This window comes from Schistocerca americana, chromosome X (assembly GCF_021461395.2).
Source record: "Schistocerca americana isolate TAMUIC-IGC-003095 chromosome X, iqSchAmer2.1, whole genome shotgun sequence".
NCBI classification, from domain to species: domain Eukaryota; kingdom Metazoa; phylum Arthropoda; class Insecta; order Orthoptera; family Acrididae; genus Schistocerca; species Schistocerca americana.
In genome coordinates, this window is record NC_060130.1 from 368,076,732 (window position 1) to 368,096,810 (window position 20,079).

Sequence of the window (20,079 nt, forward strand, 5' to 3'; positions counted from 1 at the left end):
TGAAGGATGCACAACAAATTTAATGATAGTTATTTTGAGAGCTTGAATAGGTCCAGATTACAATATGAGAAATTCATATATTATAGTTCTTCTAACCTCCTTCTCTTTTTATTCACTGAAAAGAATGGTTCAACATGGGTTCCATCTACTCGACTTCTCATGAGACTGCTGACAGAACTCCTGTTAATCTCAATCCAGTAGAGTGAACTGCCAACAGAAGAAAGTGTAATAAGTACTGTGCACAATGTCTATTAAGTTGTATTGATAATAAGTAAGAAATAACTACACCAAACTATCAGTACCTTCTGGTTAAATAAGTAAGTTTCTTAGCCACTGCAATTAATGAGAGTATCTTTTAGTCTCTCTTTCAAAACATCTTAAACATATTTTGCTTTATCTGTGGTTCTACTCAACTTTGTAGATGCAAAACTGTAGATATAGCCAAGTGAAAAGTATTCATCTCTTATTAACATAAGGCTATATCTTTCTACAGAATTTAGATATCCATTATCAAATTTATAAATTATTTATTTATGAAGACATACCCACAACGTTGTTGATTTAGTATTGTCAGTTATTATCCAGATCATCGTGTAATTTACTCTAAAAAGCCATTTTTCTGTAAATTACATGAATACATTCTTGTAAGTGGGGAAAATGATATGGGATAGTTTGTTGAGCTGTCTATTTAACCACCATTACTGCATAAGAGACATAGAACTGCAGATTCAGAACTCAAATGATGTATTGATGACAACTTTTCTCTATTTTACTCTGTTCAGTAAAACTGATTTTGTGGAGACAATGTATGACTGATTGCTCGCTTCTATCTGAATAAAATAAACAGTACAAACTGAGATTAAGGGCATGCTATGACAAAAGATATAGTTTCAAAGCACTTTTGAACATTTAGAGAAAGGTTTTACTGTTTACATTGATCACTAATATATTCACCATTTATATTCAATTGTCTGTGTTGGCCAAAGACTACAGCAGCAGCCTTGTAAGATGTGAATTGTTCAGAAAGAACAGGAAGTAAGAAACACATGTCATCCCATGCTAAGACCATTGCACAACACAAGAGGTACTGAATTCATGAGATGTAACAACATTTTGCAAGTATATACATATAGTGAGACATTTGATAAAACTCTCTTGAACAAATCTTGGTAAGATATTTTATATATTGAACATTGCCCATCTATGTCCTCCATTTAATGTCTGAGTATGATTACTGTGATAAGATAGCCACAGGATTGACATTACATCAAATTCTTGATTATATATGTCACAGTTCCTGTACAGGAAATTATAGAATCTGTCCATGTCAGTCTAACAAGAATGTGCAACTGATTAGTGGAGTGAAAAGAGGAAGTATAACATAAGAACGGCCAGTCTCTCTTATTGAAGGATTGTCTGAAAATGACACACATTTAAAGCAAAGTTATGATATCAAAGTAATGATATCATTTTTACAGACATAAGTATGACTGATGCATCAGAGAGATAGACAAATGGTAACAACAGAACCGCATGTCAAGCATGAGTCTTCTGGAATTGAGAATAGATTCTTACCTCCCAGTGAAAATAAATGTGGAGCATTAAAGGATGCTTCCTCATGGAGGGATTGGATGCCACTTATTATGATTGTTACAAAGTGGATTTATGTATAAGGTTTATGCGTAATGGTTTTAACATATTGACTTTTTGGAATGATCAGGAGACATTACTACCACTTCAACATAGATGACAGTGAAGAGCAGTACAAATTTTTCACCACTTCTGAGATATAATCACATAAGCCTTATTTTGAAGTCCATAAGTTCCCAGAAATTAATAGAGTGGAATGTCAAATATTATTTCACAAATTATTTTCTCAAAGCCAATTGCATACACGAATTCAGTTGATAACTGACATGATTAAGATAGAGAATCAAACTTAATGTACTGCATTTCATTTCTCCATTCATTTTCCTCCAATCAGCAATAGTCTGTTCATTTGGAAGTGATGCATTAAGTTATCAAATCCAAGTCATGGAGCTTTTCAGTACTGCTTCATATTATATTTGACAGTGTAATGATATTTCCTTGTAACAAAACCACATATCCTGCAACTGCTTACAGAATCCCAATGCTCACCTACTATGTATGAGACAGCATACACACATACAAATAGGCCTACCACTCTGATGAAATGAAGCTGTCATCAGTACCAACTGCCTGCCTAAAGACCGCCCTAGACTCACATTCGGGAGGATGACAGTTCAGACCCGAGTCAGGTCATCCCGATTTAGGTTTTCTGTGATTTTCCTAAACAATTTAAGGCAAATGCCAGGATGGTTCCACAAAAAGGGCACAGATGCTTTCCTTCTCCATTCTTCCCAAATCCAAGCTTGTGCTCCATCTCCAATTACCTCATTGTCGACAGAACCTTAAACACTAATCTCCTCCTCCTAAATATTGGCAACCTTATACCATTTATGACAACACTTGCAAGAGACAGGCAGGGTGTCAGTATCAAAACAGAAACACAGCATGAAACACTAGTTGGGCTGTTCATGTTGCCTACTAATTTCAGTAAACTATGAAAATATATCATGTTAGAAAGATACGGAGAAGTGCACCAGGTGCTCGTCTATCAATACTACTTCCTCCTACATGAAGAAGACAAGAAAATTCATCTGTGAAGAATTTGAACGTGGAATGTTAGTTTGTGCTAGATGCATGGGACATTCCATTTTGGAAATGATAAGGGAATTCAATGTTTCAAGACCTACGGTGTCAAGAGTGAGGCAAGAATACCGAATTTCAGGTATTACCTCTCACCATGGACAATGCAGTGGATATCAGCCAGCACTTAATGACGGAAAGCAGCAGCATTTTCTTAGAGTTGTTAGTGCTAACAGAAAAGCAACACTGCATGAAATTACTGGGGAAATCAGTGTGGGACATACAACATACATATCAGTTATGAAGTGTGGTGAAATTTAATTTCATTGGACTTTGGCAGCAGATGACCATTGTGAGTGCCTTTGCTGACAGCATGGAATCTCCTGCAGTGATTGTCCTGGGCATGTGACCATATCAGTTGGACCCTAAATGACTGGAAAACTATGACCTGGTCATATGACCCCACAAAACCATGGATACAAGTTGTCAACAAGGCACTGTGCAAGCTCTGTAATGGTGTGGGCTGTGCTTACATGGAATGAAGTGGGTCCTCTGGTCAAACTGAACTGGTCATTGACTGTAAATGGATATGTTCAGCTAGTTGAAGACCACTTCCAGCCATTTATGGGCTTGATGTTCCCAAACAATGATGGAATTTTCATGGATGACAGTGTGCCATGTCAGAACATTCCAGAAAATTCAAGTGAATGGTCTGGCCACACCAGATCACCCAACATGAATCCTTTCAAACATTTATGGGACACATCTGAGAGATCAGTTTGTGAACAAAATCCAGCACTGGTAACACTTTCGCAATTATGGATAGCTACAGAGGTAACCTGGCTTAATATTTCTGCAGGGCACTTCCAACGACTTCTTGAGTCCATGCCATGTTGAGATGCTGCACTACATTGGCAAAAGGAGGTTTAGCATGATATTAGGAGGTGTCCCATGACTTTTGTCAAAACAGTGTATCTCTGAAAGAGGAGAATGTCCTTCTGGGGACAACTGTACATCTGTTACAGACAATATTTACCTCACTTACTCAACTAGTCCTATTTTGAATTACTTTCTTTTATTTATTTAGTTCATTTTCAGTTTACAGTTACCTTTTTGATGGTAGAACATCAATCTTCAGCACAATTCTCTGCCTTCTTACAACTCTTCTTGGTTGGACAATACCTTTCTCAGCCTGATTCAGGTCTAAGGTATATATTGAAGATCCAATACTCTTATCGTCTATCTCTGACCAGTAGAGATGTCGTGAAACCCAGTCAATGGTAATACTTGTACCAGTTCCATTTAGCATCAGAAGCTGAAAATTATGTACAAAACAGATTTTTAAATGAAAACATTTTTCATTCAGTCACATAGAACTTTAGCACAGTTATCCTCGATCACTAAACACAAACAGTAAACCACAAGCTCCTCAGAATTCACTTCAAATTAGGGAATTCCAGTAGATGCACAAGCACAGAAATCTTCTTTTTCAAGTAATAGAAAATAAATACACACTTAACTCTTAGAGATACAGAGTATGTCCGAAAAGTTAAGAGCTGTGACATATCTTCAACACACTTCCATTTCCTCCCTCTCTGAACAACTATGTTTTCTTGAGACTGTCTAGTTTTTAATCCCATTTACAGCAATGTATCATTGTATCATGTGGTTAGTATGTAGCTTAATATTTTCGACTTATTTTAATTTGTATTGTACAATTCAAATAAGGAATTTAACATGAATAGGTTCCCTAAAAAGGAAGTCACATTCTACAGAAGAAAGCAGCTTTTACAATCACAAACAGAATATAATTCATCCATTAATGAAGAATGTTATATTAACTTACAAAAGTGAAAAACTGAGACTGTGTTAAATAAATTACAATTTTTAATAATGTTCTAGAAATTTGGCATCTGGTCCAAGCTGCAGGAGCTGGCAATCATGTGTGCGTGAGGTGTGTTTGCTTGTGTGAATGAATGGTGTGCGTTTCTCTTCACTTTTCTGATGAAGGCTGTGGCCAAAAGTTTCTGCATACGTGTCCTTTGACTGTACCTGTCTGCGACTTAATGTGTCAGCCTTACAATAAGCAGCAATCTATAATTTCTTGCGTTGTTGATATTTCAACCTGGAATTTCCATAGTTTGATTCTGGAAAATTTCCTTTATTACAGAGAAAGTGAATGACGGAAAAGGAGGAATTGTCAGCAGACCTAAATACATCATTTTTAAGATTATGAGAACGTCAATGAAACTTAAACATTGTTATACTAACATGAAAAAATATTGAATAGATAACTATAATAAAAAAAGTACTGCTGTGAAGAAGACAGCACTGCATTATCATTATAAACATTTAAGGAACATAGCTCATCTTTCAAGCATAGAATGCAATTTACAGGTTTGAATACTGCCAGTATTACATAGCCCTTTTGAAAAAAGATAAATGGCAACACCTGATGCTAAAAAGTCTCATTCTGTATCTTTCACTCACTGCAATCAGAAGCCTATTTCCTGAAATAATATTTTTGTACAGTATGAATGGGTATCAGGTATTAGATACAGCATTATTTTAAGGGATTAACTACTGGATGACTGCAAGCAAGTCACCTCCACAACAGTTCCCAGGCTTCTGACATATTTCTCAAAGGTAGTGCAATATCTTCCAAAAGCAACAAATCCTATGCAGCACCAATATGTGGCTTTAACTGCCCAATTAAACTTAATGTTTCTTGTAACTCAACTGCCAATCAAGCTTGTAACCCTTATATGAGTTTCAGCTTTCCAAGAAATATGGTCTCAGGATCAGATTTCCAATTATGTTTCCCCCAGGTTCTCCAGTGCACACAATGGAATCTTTACATTCAAGACAGTGCTATCAAATTTGGATGGTGAATAAATCCAGTACAATGTAGTCCACTGATGCATCGAGACTCAGTTTTCAAAAGATTTATGTTGTATATTTATTTGAGGAGAACCTGGAACATGATTTAATTTCAGGAACATTGTGGAAACAAATCAATTTAGTGGTGGTAATATCTCTGGAGGTACTTTTACTGCCTAGACCTAATGGCATGCAGTACTCCAAGATATGCTGTGGGATAAAAAATTTATGGTTAATTGGCCCCTTCAATTTTGGGTAAAATACTATGCTTCTGATGAGTGCCCCCTTCATTACTGCTGAAAACAATACTCCTCTTGAGAATGACGGAGGCAGTCAGTGAAAGTTTGGGATTTTGATTGAATTTAGCACTGCAAGTCAACAGAGAATTTCTTATGCAAGTACTACATCAGGAAGGAATTTCTAGTCATATAGAATGTGTTATTTTCCTTATCCACATTCAGCTGAGACTTTGCCTGCATGGGCAATAATGCATGTGCGTATTGGCTTGAAACTTGAGGTATTTACTATGTGGCTTTACCAACAATGTTTTCAGACACAAATTTATGTCAGTGAGAGGTTTTGTGGCAATGAAGGATTCACATATATTATTAATTTTTCTATTAAAAATAAAGTCTTATTTTCATTTTTTCCTCTGTTTTATACACCAGATAACCTTTGATTACTGTTCGGCATGATTTGTCCAGTTTTCACACTCCACTAAGAGAATCTTTACTCAAATTTAATAGTGCACTTGTTCCTTTGAGATAAAAGAATGCTAAACATTCTAAAGCTTTCATACGCAGGTTTCTACTTCTGCAGGAATATGTTTGTAGTGGGGGATATGATGAGTCATTCACAACCTTGATGTGCGGAAAGGAAATACTAACAATGGAATGTTCTACATCTTTGATCATTGTCCAGGAAGAATTAATACTTGCTTTGAAGTTAAAATTTGATTCAAATCAGTTAATGCCCCAAAAATTACAGGTCATCGGTTACCAATAACTGCTGAAATGACATGCAAAAAGCAGAAAAACTGCTTCTAATTACATATATTTATTACATTTTGTTGGGTTTAAGGAACAGTCTTGCTTCATCTCTACTCATCCTCTGTTGTCTCCATTGTTTCAGTAATGACATGTATGCATACTACATTTTAGGACATGAGAACGATATTTACTGTACACCCAAATACATAAAACAAAGACAATATTTAGAGGTGTGACTTATTTGCTTCCCACACGGACACATGAAATACTGATAGTATTGCAGGTCATTATGAATTGATGAGTAACCAGCACATATTCCAAGGTCTCTTAAGGTATCAACTGTGCTGGCAACAAAATATTCAAGTCCTACCCACAGGGCTCAAAAGCTTTGGAAAACATAAATCCCTCTTTTCTAAATTGCTCTTTCTAACCTGTTGACAAGTTTCTAAATATGAGTTTAACAGGTAATTTAACATCAGAAGCAGCTCTTATTTTTAGACTGTTGCCATAAACACTGTGTATATATGGTTGTTATCATTTGTCCGTGTGGGAAGCAAATAAGTCACACCTCTAAATATTGTCTTTGTTTTATGTATTTGGTTTGTACAAATCATGTATTAACGTTATTTCTCAAAAATTGTCTTTCTTTTCCAGCTGGTTAATATTTAACAAGTATCTGTCTTATTACTCTACATAATTTTTTTATGTAAAACAGTATTTGTGGTTTGGTTTGTAAGGTTACTACAATAGAATTTCTGTAGAAGTCAACTGTAGGTATATATTATGAATGCTGGTGTGTAATTAAATACATATTACTTTGGTATATTTCTCATCCTGAACAAATAATCACTACACAGTTCCATGAAACACATATTCAATAAATAAACAAAATAAATACAGTATATTATTATGTAAAGTACCTCCTCCTTTCATCCTAGCCCCCAATTCAATTTTCACAGCAGATGTAACATTGAGACAAAATCCTTGTCACACTGATGAACATCACTGCAGCATTATATATGTCATTATAAATCATTCAGTAAGTGAAATAAAGGCAACAGAAAAACATAAATAACCGTAGAATAAATCTACATAAAAAGAAAAACATTAAACATAAATAACTGTAGATTACAAAGGTGTCACCATTTTGATACATTTCTCATCCTGGGCAAATAATCAGTATATAGGTTCATGGGACACATAGCAAATAAATAAGGATATTATTATAATGTAGCTCCTTACTTCATTCAAGCCTTTGCCACATTGGAGCATCCTGATTAGGCATATCTCATTTTGGAAGTTCCACGTTTTTTTTTTTTTTTTTTTATATTTTATGATGGCAGTAACCAAAATGGCATAGTAAATAAAGAAATTTATTACATCATCTAGACAGTTTTATTCACAAAATATTCACAGTGATTGTGGTCTTATGCAGGGAATTTATCTCCTTTATTAATAAGTCATAGATAATTCACTGAGCAATTGGAAAAAACTCGATAATGGCCTTCCTCAAGAGCATTTTAATTCCACTCCTCTTTGGTTGTAACACTCCTGATATGACAGTAATAAGATTCAGAAAATTTGGCTACCCTACTGGTTGGGCTGCAACAACCAGAAGCAAAGCAATGGAAGCAATGGAGAAAACACTAACAGATTATTTGAACATCATAGGAAATTACTTCTGCTACATCTACAATCAATGTCTAAACTGCTTAGGAGTCTGTCCTTTGAACAAAATACAACAAACATTTCCACAAACTCCAAATAAGAAATAACAACATAAAAAAAACATGTGAGGATCCTCCAATTGCACATAAGACATGATCAACCCTCAACTGGATGAGGAGCAATAATGGCAGGTGTGCTGATGCACATAATACCTACATTGTAGTGTATCCGTGGAGCTGAGAAACAGATGATTTGTCACATCACACAACACTGCAACCTGAGGGCATACGGAGGACACGAAATGATTTTCTGTTGACACCAAATGCAGTTGATTATATTACCAACTTAGATGTCCAATTGTGAAGTATGTGACATCTTCATTATAATTAAAATTATTATACTGTTTAAGACTTGTGTTGTAATGGCCTACATTTTTGCAATGTGAATGAAAAGATCTCTAAAGTTTGTGAACAATTATAAGCCATGAAGCTGTCCTTCAGATATGTAACACAGATATTCACTCCACGCTTCTGGACCCTTCTGCTACAAATTTATTCTCAGTTTGATAGCAAGGGGTGTGAGATGTTACGTGGTTCAGAGCTCTCTGTCTCTCTTTTTAATTTCCAGCTACAGATTTCAGTTCACTCTACACTGTCAGTTGAAGCAGAAACTCAAGTAGTTTATATTCACTGTTTTGTATGATTATATTTAAATTAAGTATGTGGGTGATACTAATTGTAATTAAAAACTGATTTGCATGTAGACAGAGAGACACGGGCCTGTATTCAGCACTCCTATCTCTGGTGGCCTCCACCCACCCATCACCCAACTTGAAAGACTGATATTTATCAAAGTTTGTCTACTGTGTAGGGCTTGTTTCTTGTCTGTGTAATACTTAACTATGGACTGCAAACCTAAAATTGTGCTTATAAAAACTACAACTAGAAAAATTTAGTTAAGTGTCATACAATAAATATAAAGCCAAACATTATAATTGAGCTTTTAGTAAAATTAAATATACACAAAAACAACTTACATTATATTTAGAAATATACCAGGGGACAAAAAACTGGTTATTTAAATAAGAAGGGGTTTTTACTTGCACTATGACTGGCATATAAGTTTATGATTTTTTCATAGTCCAGTCTCACTGTCAAGTCTGATTCAGTAGCAAGGACTGCCAGGATAACTTAGATGATCCCACTTTTGTGATGTCTTTAAATAATTATTTATACTTCTAACAACAGAAAATGACCTTCCTGTTGAGCAACAGGAAGCAGGACTACTCAAATATATTTGAAGAGCTATGTTCAAATTTGGGTATTCTCCAAGTTGGCACCTTTTAGCATCTTGGCTGGCCAGAGTGGCCGAACGGTTCTAGGCACTACAGTTTGGAACCACGCGACCGCTACGATCGCAGGTTCGAATCCTGCCTCGGGCATGGATATGTGTGGTGCCCTTACGTTAGTTAGGTTTAAGTAGTTCTAAGTTCTAGGGGACTGATGACCTCAGAGGTTAAGTTCCATAGTGCTCAGAGCCATTTAGCATCTTGCACAGTTCTGGAAAATAGTATGACTCATTTTCAGTCTTTACAACAGAGACGTAGCTTTTGAAGTGTAAACATTCAAGTCCAAATGTTGAGTCTTCTAGATCTGAACTGTTGACTTGCTACAGCCTGGACACTTCCTGGATATCAAGTGGACTTATCTTCTTCTGATCTGACAAAAGCATAAATAGCTCATAGAAGTCTTTATAAGAATAAACTCTCTTACTAAGTTCTTCAATCACCTTATCACTTTAGGTAGTTTTACAGTTTGCCCCCGTTCCATTCCCAATATGGCTTAGAGACAAATAATGCATAAGAAACTTCCTGGCAGATTAAAACTGTGTGCCCGACCGAGACTCGAACTCGGGACCTTTGCCTTTCGCGGGCAACTGCTCTACCATCTGAGCTACCGAAGCACGACTCACGTCTGGTACTCACAGCTTTACTTCTGCCAGTACCTCGTCTCCTACCTTCCAAACTTTACAGAAGCTCTCCTGTGAACCTTGCAGAACTAGCACTCCTGAAAGAAAGGATATTGCGGAGACATGGCTTAGCCACAGCCTGGGGGGATGTTTCCAGAATGAGATTTTCACTCTGCAGCGGAGTGTGCGCTGATATGAAACTTCCTGGCAGATTAAAACTGTGTGCCCGACCGAGACTCGAACTTGGGACCTTTGCCTTTCGCGGGCAAGTGCTCTACCATCTGAGCTACCGAAGCACGACTCACGTCCGGTACTCACAGCTTTACTTCTGCCAGTACCTCGTCTCCTACCTTCCAAACTTTACAGAAGCTCTCCTGTGAACCTTGCAGAACTAGCACTCCTGAAAGAAAGGATATTGCGGAGACATGGCTTAGCCACAGCCTGGGGGGATGTTTCCAGAATGAGATTTTCACTCTGCAGCGGAGTGTGCGCTGATATGAAACTTCCTGGCAGATTAAAACTGTGTGCCCGACCGAGACTCGAACTCGGGACCTTTGCCTTTCGCGGGCAAGTGCTCTACCATCTGAGCTACCGAAGCACGACTCACGTCCGGTACTCACAGCTTTACTTCTGCCAGTACCTCGTCTCCTACCTTCCAAACTTTACAGAAGCTCTCCTGTGAACCTTGCAGAACTAGCACTCCTGAAAGAAAGGATATTGCGGAGACATGGCTTAGCCACAGCCTGGGGGGATGTTTCCAGAATGAGATTTTCACTCTGCAGCGGAGTGTGCGCTGATATGAAACTTCCTGGCAGATTAAAACTGTGTGCCCGACCGAGACTCGAACTCGGGACCTTTGCCTTTCGCGGGCAAGTGCTCTACCATCTGAGCTACCGAAGCACGACTCACGTCCGGTACTCACAGCTTTACTTCTGCCAGTACCTCGTCTCCTACCTTCCAAACTTTACAGAAGCTCTCCTGTGAACCTTGCAGAACTAGCACTCCTGAAAGAAAGGATATTGCGGAGACATGGCTTAGCCACAGCCTGGGGGGATGTTTCCAGAATGAGATTTTCACTCTGCAGCGGAGTGTGCGCAGATATGAAACTTCCTGGCACTCCGCTGCAGAGTGAAAATCTCATTCTGGAAACATCCCCCCCGGGCTGTGGCTAAGCCATGTCTCCGCAATATCCTTTCTTTCAGGAGTGCTAGTTCTGCAAGGTTCACAGGAGAGCTTCTGTAAAGTTTGGAAGGTAGGAGACGAGGTACTGGCAGAAGTAAAGCTGTGAGTATCGGACGTGAGTCGTGCTTCGGTAGCTCAGATGGTAGAGCACTTGCCCGCGAAAGGCAAAGGTCCCGAGTTCGAGTCTCGGTCGGGCACACAGTTTTAATCTGCCAGGAAGTTTCATATCAGCGCACACTCCGCTGCAGAGTGAAAATCTCATTCTGGAAACATCCCCCCAGGCTGTGGCTAAGCCATGTCTCTGCAATATCCTTTCTTTCAGGAGTGCTAGTTCTGCAAGGTTCACAGGAGAGCTTCTGTAAAGTTTGGAAGGTAGGAGATGAGGTACTGGCAGAAGTAAAGCTGTGAGTACCGGACGTGAGTCCTGCTTCGGTAGCTCAGATGGTAGAGCACTTGCCCGCGAAAGGCAAAGGTCCCGAGTTCGAGTCTCGGTCGGGCACACAGTTTTAATCTGCCAGGAAGTTTCATATCAGCGCACACTCCGCTGCAGAGTGAAAATCTCATTCTGGAAACATCCCCCCAGGCTGTGGCTAAGCCATGTCTCCGCAATATCCTTTCTTTCAGGAGTGCTAGTTCTGCAAGGTTCACAGGAGAGCTTCTGTAAAGTTTGGAAGGTAGGAGACGAGGTACTGGCAGAAGTAAAGCTGTGAGTACCGGACGTGAATCGTGCTTCGGTAGCTCAGATGGTAGAGCACTTGCCCGCGAAAGGCAAAGGTCCCGAGTTCGAGTCTCGGTCGGGCACACAGTTTTAATCTGCCAGGAAGTTTCATATCAGCGCACACTCCGCTGCAGAGTGAAAATCTCATTCTGAAATAATGCATAAGTTTATCAATCATCATAATTATACCACCAAAAATGGACAACATTATGTTAACTTGATACTGACAGATTATTGCAAAAGGGAAATTGAGACATATCCCAGTCGTCCTAGATGCATTAATCCATATTATACAAATGTATGTATGTTTGTATTGTGTGTACATTTGTATGTATGTTTGTTTCGCATCTCTTCCTAGATCACTGGACTGATTTCAACCAAACTTTCTACATATATCACTTACTGTCTGGAAAGAATCGCTGTGCCACCTACATATCAAAGGGGAAGGGATGGGAGTGAAAGAGAAGTGTTGCTCATGACACATGAATACACAGAATTTATTACTTGAGAATGAGAGCACTTGGTGAGTTGAAAGAAACTTTATACATAATTTCAAACCTTTATGAAACTTTTTCTCACTCACAACCCCTACAAAATTACGAAAAGAAGGAAGTTTATCATTCACTACATTTCCGCTGTTCATAAAGTGAAACTGCCAGATCATGCATTATGTTTAAAATTATTACTTATTTGCTACTAACTCTAGCTGCAATAAATTTTTGAGACAGTATCCACATATTCCACTGAATATACCTACAGAATTATATCATTGTACAGTACACAGTTCAGAAGATATGACATCGTAAACACTGAGGTGCGTGAAACACTGCCATATCATACATGAAGTTTAAATTTACTACTTCAATGCACATTTCGAGGACAATATCCACATATGCTGCTGAATGTACATACAAAATTATGTCACTGTATGACACATAATTCAGGAGATACGATTTCATAAACATTGAGATGTGTGCAAATGAAACTGAAGGCCAAAAGTTGCTACAGACGTACAAATATGTGTGAAAAATGTTAAATATATGTGACATGTGTATGTGAGCAAATCCACAGCTAAAATGTTCCTCCTACATCCCTGGATTGATGTCAAACAAACTTGGTACACATATTACTTACTATGTGTTAAGAAATTCTGTTGGGGTAAGAATGTGAATCTTCCTATTCAGTAAAGGGTGATATCATGGTCAGAGAAGGAGAGGAGGAGATGGGCTCACAGAGAGCAGAGAGGGGTAAGACGACAGACACAGACCACACATGGGGAAGGAGGATACAGATAAAGAGTGTGGGAGGGGGGAAAAGGACAGAAAAGGAAGAGGAGAAGATGGACAGCAAGAAGGGAGAGGCAGAGGTGAACAGAAAAAGGAAAGAGGAGGAGATTGACACAGAAAGGGAGGAGGACAAGATGGACAGAGAGAGTAGGGAGGAGGAGGTTGACAGAAAGGCTGGAGGAAGACAGTAAAAGAGAGGAGGAGGAGACGGACAGAGAGATGGGAGAGGAGGAGATGGACAGAGATAGGAAAGAGCAGGAGATAGACAGAGAGAGAGGGGGGAAGGTGGTAATGGGCAGAGAGGGTGGAGGAGGAGATGGACAGAGAGACTGGGAGGTAGAGAGGGGTTTAGACACAGAGTGGGGAGAAGCAGGTGGGCAGAGAGAGGGAGAAGAAGGAGATCAATAAAGAGGGGGAGGAGGGGATGGACAGAAGGAGGGAGAAGATGGAGATGGGCTAGTAGAGTAGTAGAAGATTGGATGAAATATATAATAAGGCAACACCGGATACTCACCTAGTTATATAATGCATTCAGTAGAGTTAATTTGTATACCATTACTTAATTAGATCTTTAACTTAGGCACTAGTTGTACCATTTGCTTCAACAGGCATTGAGTAATTGGAGATGAACATTAGAGAACCTTTTTTATCACAGTATAATATAATTCTGGCATGGAAGTATGAAAAAGAAGAACAAATGAAAGATTGTTGTGGAGAAAATATGTCATACATGGTCAGTGGAGTAAAATGAAAATGGGTGGGGGAGGAGGAGGGGGAGGGGGAGGGGGAGGGAAAGGAAAAATCTGATGGAAATACTGTACATCAGAAGATAATCAACAAAAGAAAACAAAAAGTGGGAGTTTATATGTATAGCCTCAGATGAAGGTAGCAGCAACCTCCCAGAATATATCGTAGTCACAGTCAACTATTTAGTTGTTACTCTTTGGAATTTGAGTGAATTTTAAGCTCATGTTCAATAACATACAGCAAGTATGTACTGTATCTCTGGTAGCAGATTTCTAGATGATCTGTTATTTCATAGAAAATGATAATGATGATTGACTCATTAGGAAAGCTGCATTTAAACTGATAAATAGAAAAAGAAATTCCCCATGAAAATACACATCCTAGCCTATGATGGTACTGATAATTCATGCATTAATACAGTTTCTGTACTTTTTTTTTCTTTTAACTTTCCGTTCTACCATACAGCCTTCCATACAATTACAAACCAAGTTTGTGTCTTACAACTAGAAATATGCATTTGATCACAAATATTTTCCTTTTAAAGGTAATTCTCACTCAGATTCCCTGAAATATATTTATCTTTTCTGTCTCCACGAAACATTTTTTGCTTGTACTATATAAAAATGCATACAAAATACTGAACTACATTTCTAAACATAAAATTTATTTTTTAGCTAACTTTTCATTTAGAGCATCAATGTGTGTAATTTTTGTTAATTCCATACCTTTGTTCTATTTTTTCCTTCAGCTGTTGACCAGTAGAGCTCTTGAATTTCATTCAACCAGAATATTTTGTTTTCATTGCTAATAAATGCTAAATCAATAGGTGGGCCACCACTCCTTGAAAGGGTTTCATTTTCATGTTTATCACAGTCAGATATTTTTACAGCATCCACAGTTGACAACAACAATTTAGGAACTGGCGTCTCTATGTCACCATCAGCTTTCACAGGATCCGTTGCAATTCCATTGCCTACCTCTGTATAAGCTTCTACCTGCATTGAAAATACTTAATTGCACTGACATTTAAAATTACATAAACATTCTAACTGAAAATTATACAAAATTACAATTTTTCAATGAAATGAAAGAAGTGCTTCCATATAAAAGCAACCAAAGAAATTAATAATTAATATATTTAGTCAGAATCAGCATACCTGAAAGTAATATGTTGTGTGTTTCAGTAGATTGTAAACTTTATATTCTCCTACTTTGGACCCCACTTCTGTTGACATAAATGTGTGGGTTGAAGAATTATCCAATATGTACCATGCCCGTATAATGTAACCTTGTATGATGCCATTTGGATTTTCTGGAGGATCCCAACGGAAAACTGCCATAAAATTCTGTAACAAGATTTCAATTACAAACTCTTATGATAAAATTCATATCAGCTTCAGTAACAGCTGGAAAGACACTTACATGATTCACTTTTACAGGATTTCTCTCATACATCACAAACACACGAGGATTTGTTGGAACTGATGGAACTGATGGTGGTGAGTATAGCCTCTTCTCAGCTCGAGGAGATGTTCCCCAATATGTGAAGGCATTGATCACAATAAACAGTTGAGAATATGGTGCCAGAAGTTCAGGTATCTCATACATAAGGTATGGGACATCTACAACTTTCTGGAAAAAAATATGAGTCATGAATCCACAAGTTGAGAACATTTTAAAATGTGAATGTTCTTATACCATGCAAATTCTCATAAGTCTTTCAGTTAAAGACAAATTCTCAACCACATGCGCAGAAAAAATTTAATGGACAAGAAGCAAATCTACTTTTATTTGATTTAAAACATGTCTTCAATACAATAACATCATCTTGTGTAAGAATATTCATCCTTCAGAAATGAAAATCATGTGTAAATTTAAACGACTTACAATGAAATCATTGATTTTAATTTCATAGAAAACCTTTCCATAGTTCACATTTGAAACATGATCCCAAACTATGGCAAATGACTTCCATGTGCCATTAATTCTTATTGATGATGTATTGATAGGTGATGGAATCACTGTTACTTCATCACAACAGTCAAGATCTGGAACAAATTATGCACATGAAATAAAACCACAAATATTAGCTAAGCTTATCAGATATTTCTGTGAATAATGAACATACCAGGATAATAATGCAAAGAAGGATCAAATACAGCCACCATGTTGAGTCCAGAAATACTCATTCCTCTAATTACTGCAGCATTTTGACCATTCATATCACCAATAACTGCATTTCTATCATCTTGAAGCCACAATAGGCGATTACTAAAGTAACAAAGTGGTCCTGCAATTAGAAAAAAAGAACAATCTACATATTCTACCTATTCCAAAGTATATTTCAAAATAACGTGGGAGAACAAGGGTAAAATATGTTGAAAAAAGCACTGTAAAACACGACATAATATTTCTATACATATTTATACAACCAATTGCCTTTTGGTAATCAATAAGGAAGTCTAATCATTGTGAATAAGCAGAGGAAAGAAGAACAGGTATGCATCATGCCACGAAATAGCATTTGATAATGTTCTGGACAAGTAGACCTTTCCGAATGAGTTCACAGTGCTGGGATCAGGGACACAGCCTGACCACGTGTATCAACAGGTCACTACTTACATTGTTCTGACTACTTAGTGCATTACAATCAGTGGAAATAATGAGATATCCTCTGGAGGCCTGTAACAGACAATGATACAAGAGGAAGTTCTCACTTAATGTCAAATGCATTCTGATTCCTAGTCATTTATGTCCACCATCTGGAGAAACACTATGTCATCAATGAACATTTCTGTGTTAATATTACCTTAGTATGCAAAATGACATTACTACTCTTGGTGTCAATTGTATTGCTCTGAATCAACATCAGAACAAGGATGGATTCATCAGTATTTTTGCTGCGAGTGGTTATTGCAGATTTTATTTATTTATTTATTTATTGGATCCATAGACAAAATATACTTACATATATGGACTAATAAATATACATTGTTCACTATCTAGAATTTAACAAATCATGATTTTTTACAATAATATTTGATATTAAAATACAATTTTGTTTAGATCACTTATGTTATACATATTTCCATGTGTCAGTTACATCTCTATTTGCTACAGTAATTGTACTGAAATTTATCTTAATGTAGTGCACATAGAATCTTTAATACTATAGTAACAGTTTTCTATTAAAAAAAAGGTTTTGAGAGATTTTTGAAATATTTTTTATTGTTTATCTCTCTCAAGTTTGAAGAGGGTTTTTCTGAAGATTTCAGTTCTGCATATGCAGACTTTGATTTGTATTTAATGGTATTGTGTATGCGCTCATGAAGTGCTTCTGTTTCCTTCTGTCATGGTTGTGTTGTGTTGCGGTTTGTTATCTTGAGTATTGGAAGCATATTTAGGTTTTGTCTAACATAGGAGTTCATATGAGAATGTGTGTTAGTTATCTTGAGTATCAGGAGCATACTTGAATTCTGCACAGCATAGGAGTTCAGACAGGAATATGCTGTGTATTGTTAGTATCTTAAGAGCTTCAAATGCTGGCCTATATCATTCGCTGCATTTAAGGTTGACTGTCATTCTCATTGCTCTTTTTTGTGATTTGTATGCTTTAGTAATCTTTGTTTCGGAGGTGCCTCCCCAATAAAATATGGCATGACTTAATATTGAATGGGTTGAAGCATAGTATTTCATTATCAGAATACCTGTGTTTTTTAGGTAACTGAGTTAGTGCAGCACACATAGTTTTGAACTGACTTTACCACCAACATATTCTATGTGCTTATCCCAATTTACACTCATCTATGCAATGTTGATGTCTTCATTGTGTTGATTTTTTGCTTTGAAATTTAGACAAAGTGTTTTAGCAATGTTGTTATGCAATCTGATTCAGTATATCTTTGGACAGCATTATATACTTCTAAGTTGCTTTTATTTGCAGATTTTCTGCGTCTTTATCCATAACCAGTAGATTTGTGTCACCTGGATAAGTAACTATATTGGCATAATAAGTAATTTTCATTGATTTAACAGTCGGTTCTTGGTGAAACATAGTACATTGTATAACTAAAGGAAACCCTTTTTAACCTTGTTTACTGTACAACCTATGTTTTGGGTTATAAACCCAGTTTGTAGTATACAACTGATCCCAAAGATGAGAACTAAGAAAAGATAAAGATTTGTTGGGTAAGACCCAGTATCAGGATGGGCATAAACAGTAATTGGACCTTCTATTAACCACCACAATCACCTCCTGATGTAACCAAAAAGTTACAGAAAATCTCAGCTCACTCGTAAGTAAGCTCCACCATCATAGTGTAATCATCAATGGAGACTTTAATCAGAAAGGTGTTGTTCCCAGTAGACTTAAGTATGCCATTGTGTAGCCCTGTACAAAAAGGGCGATAAAGCTGAACTAACTAACTATCGACTGTCAACGTATCTCTTTGGTGACAGCTTTCTCCAAAATTCTAGAAAAGCTAATACATGTAAGAATTACTGAACATCTCATGAAGTTCTCAGCAAGAGTCAAATTGGCTTTCAAAAGGGCCGTTCAACAGAAGATGCAGTCTATGCACTTGCAAATGAAGTCCTAGAAACCCTTAATGAAAAAATGGTAGCACTTGGTGTCTTCTGTGATTTATCCAAAGCATTTGACTGTGTTGATCACCAGATTCTCTTGTGAAAAGCAAAATTAGTAGGAATAAGTGGTGTTGCAGGCAACTGGCTACAGTCGTACCTCCAACACAGAAAGCAAAATGTCTTGAATAGCTCAGGTGGAGTATGTGATGGTTCCTCACATTCTGAATGGAGTTCCAGTACATGTAGAGTGCCTCAGGGCTCAATTCTTGGGCCACTATTATTCCTGATTTTTATAAATGATCTACCATCATGTACAAGGCTGCCGTGTAAATTACATTATTTGCTGATGATACCACAATTTTTGTGAGCAGTAGAACAGATAGTAATCTTGAGGAACTCATTCATCACATACTCTCAGATGTGGTTAATTGCTTCAAGGTGAATGGTCTCTCATGAAATTCCAGTAAGACCAGCTTTATTCACTTCTGGGCAGAGATAAGTGTGACATGTGGTAATCAGCCAATAGAAAGAATTGAAACATCAAAATTTCTTGGAGTGCACATTGACAAGAAAATGAACTGGTCTTCACATATTATAGATATGTGTAAGAGGCTTACCTTTGCTATATATGCTTTACGGTTTGTCACTACATGTGTTGAACCTAACACTGCAAAAGTGGCATACTATGGATATTTTCACTCACTCGTTGAATACAGCATTATTTTTTGGGGCAACCAGCCATTAGCAAGGAAAGTGCTCATTGCACAGAAGCAAGCTTTAAGAATTATATGTTGGTTATGTCCAAGAGACTCGTGTAGAAATAGCTTTCGAAAACTTAAAATATACACAACTACATGCCCATATATTTTTTCTCTCATATGTTATGTTTGTAAAAATGTAGAGATATTTCAACCAAACAGTAATTCATGTGCATAACACACCGAGGAAGAATGACATACACAGCAAGCATAGAAATTTGAGCTTGGCAAAAAAGGGTTTCCACTACACTGGAACAAAACTCTTCAATGCTCTTCCTCCAGAAATAAAGACAGAGACTCATAACAAGGGTAAGTTTAAGAAAGCACTAAAAATATTTCTGCTAGAAAAAGCTTTTTACAGTCTGATGAATTTTTAACTAAATAAATTGTAATATTTTAATATTATATAATACAAGTTGACATAATGCAACTAAGAATGTTATTTAACTTGAGCTCTGTATCTGTGCGTGCTCTGTATATGTTTTCTGTAGTGCTTTAATGGTTCTAAGAAAATATGTATTTTCTTTTTACTGTACTGCTGCTCAAAGAATTTACTGTATAAATTTTTATATAATTATGTACTCAAATGTCTGTATATGCTATAAGATTATCATATTGTATTTGTAAAA

The 20,079-nt window shown here is 37.1% G+C and overlaps 1 protein-coding gene across 1 annotated transcript in view; it reads right to left on the reverse strand.

The window, feature by feature from the left end:
- Nucleotides 1-20,079, reverse strand: part of LOC124555608 (proto-oncogene tyrosine-protein kinase ROS) — a 565,849-nt gene that overhangs the window by 110,112 nt on the left and 435,658 nt on the right. Inside the window, exons 16-22 of the mRNA XM_047129578.1 lie at nt 16,237-16,398; nt 15,996-16,156; nt 15,531-15,740; nt 15,266-15,454; nt 14,834-15,103; nt 3,780-3,985; nt 97-207 (exon numbers count right to left, since the gene is read on the reverse strand). Coding sequence (XP_046985534.1) covers nt 97-207; nt 3,780-3,985; nt 14,834-15,103; nt 15,266-15,454; nt 15,531-15,740; nt 15,996-16,156; nt 16,237-16,398 — 1,309 coding nt within the window. The remainder of the gene's footprint in view (nt 1-96; nt 208-3,779; nt 3,986-14,833; nt 15,104-15,265; nt 15,455-15,530; nt 15,741-15,995; nt 16,157-16,236; nt 16,399-20,079) is intronic.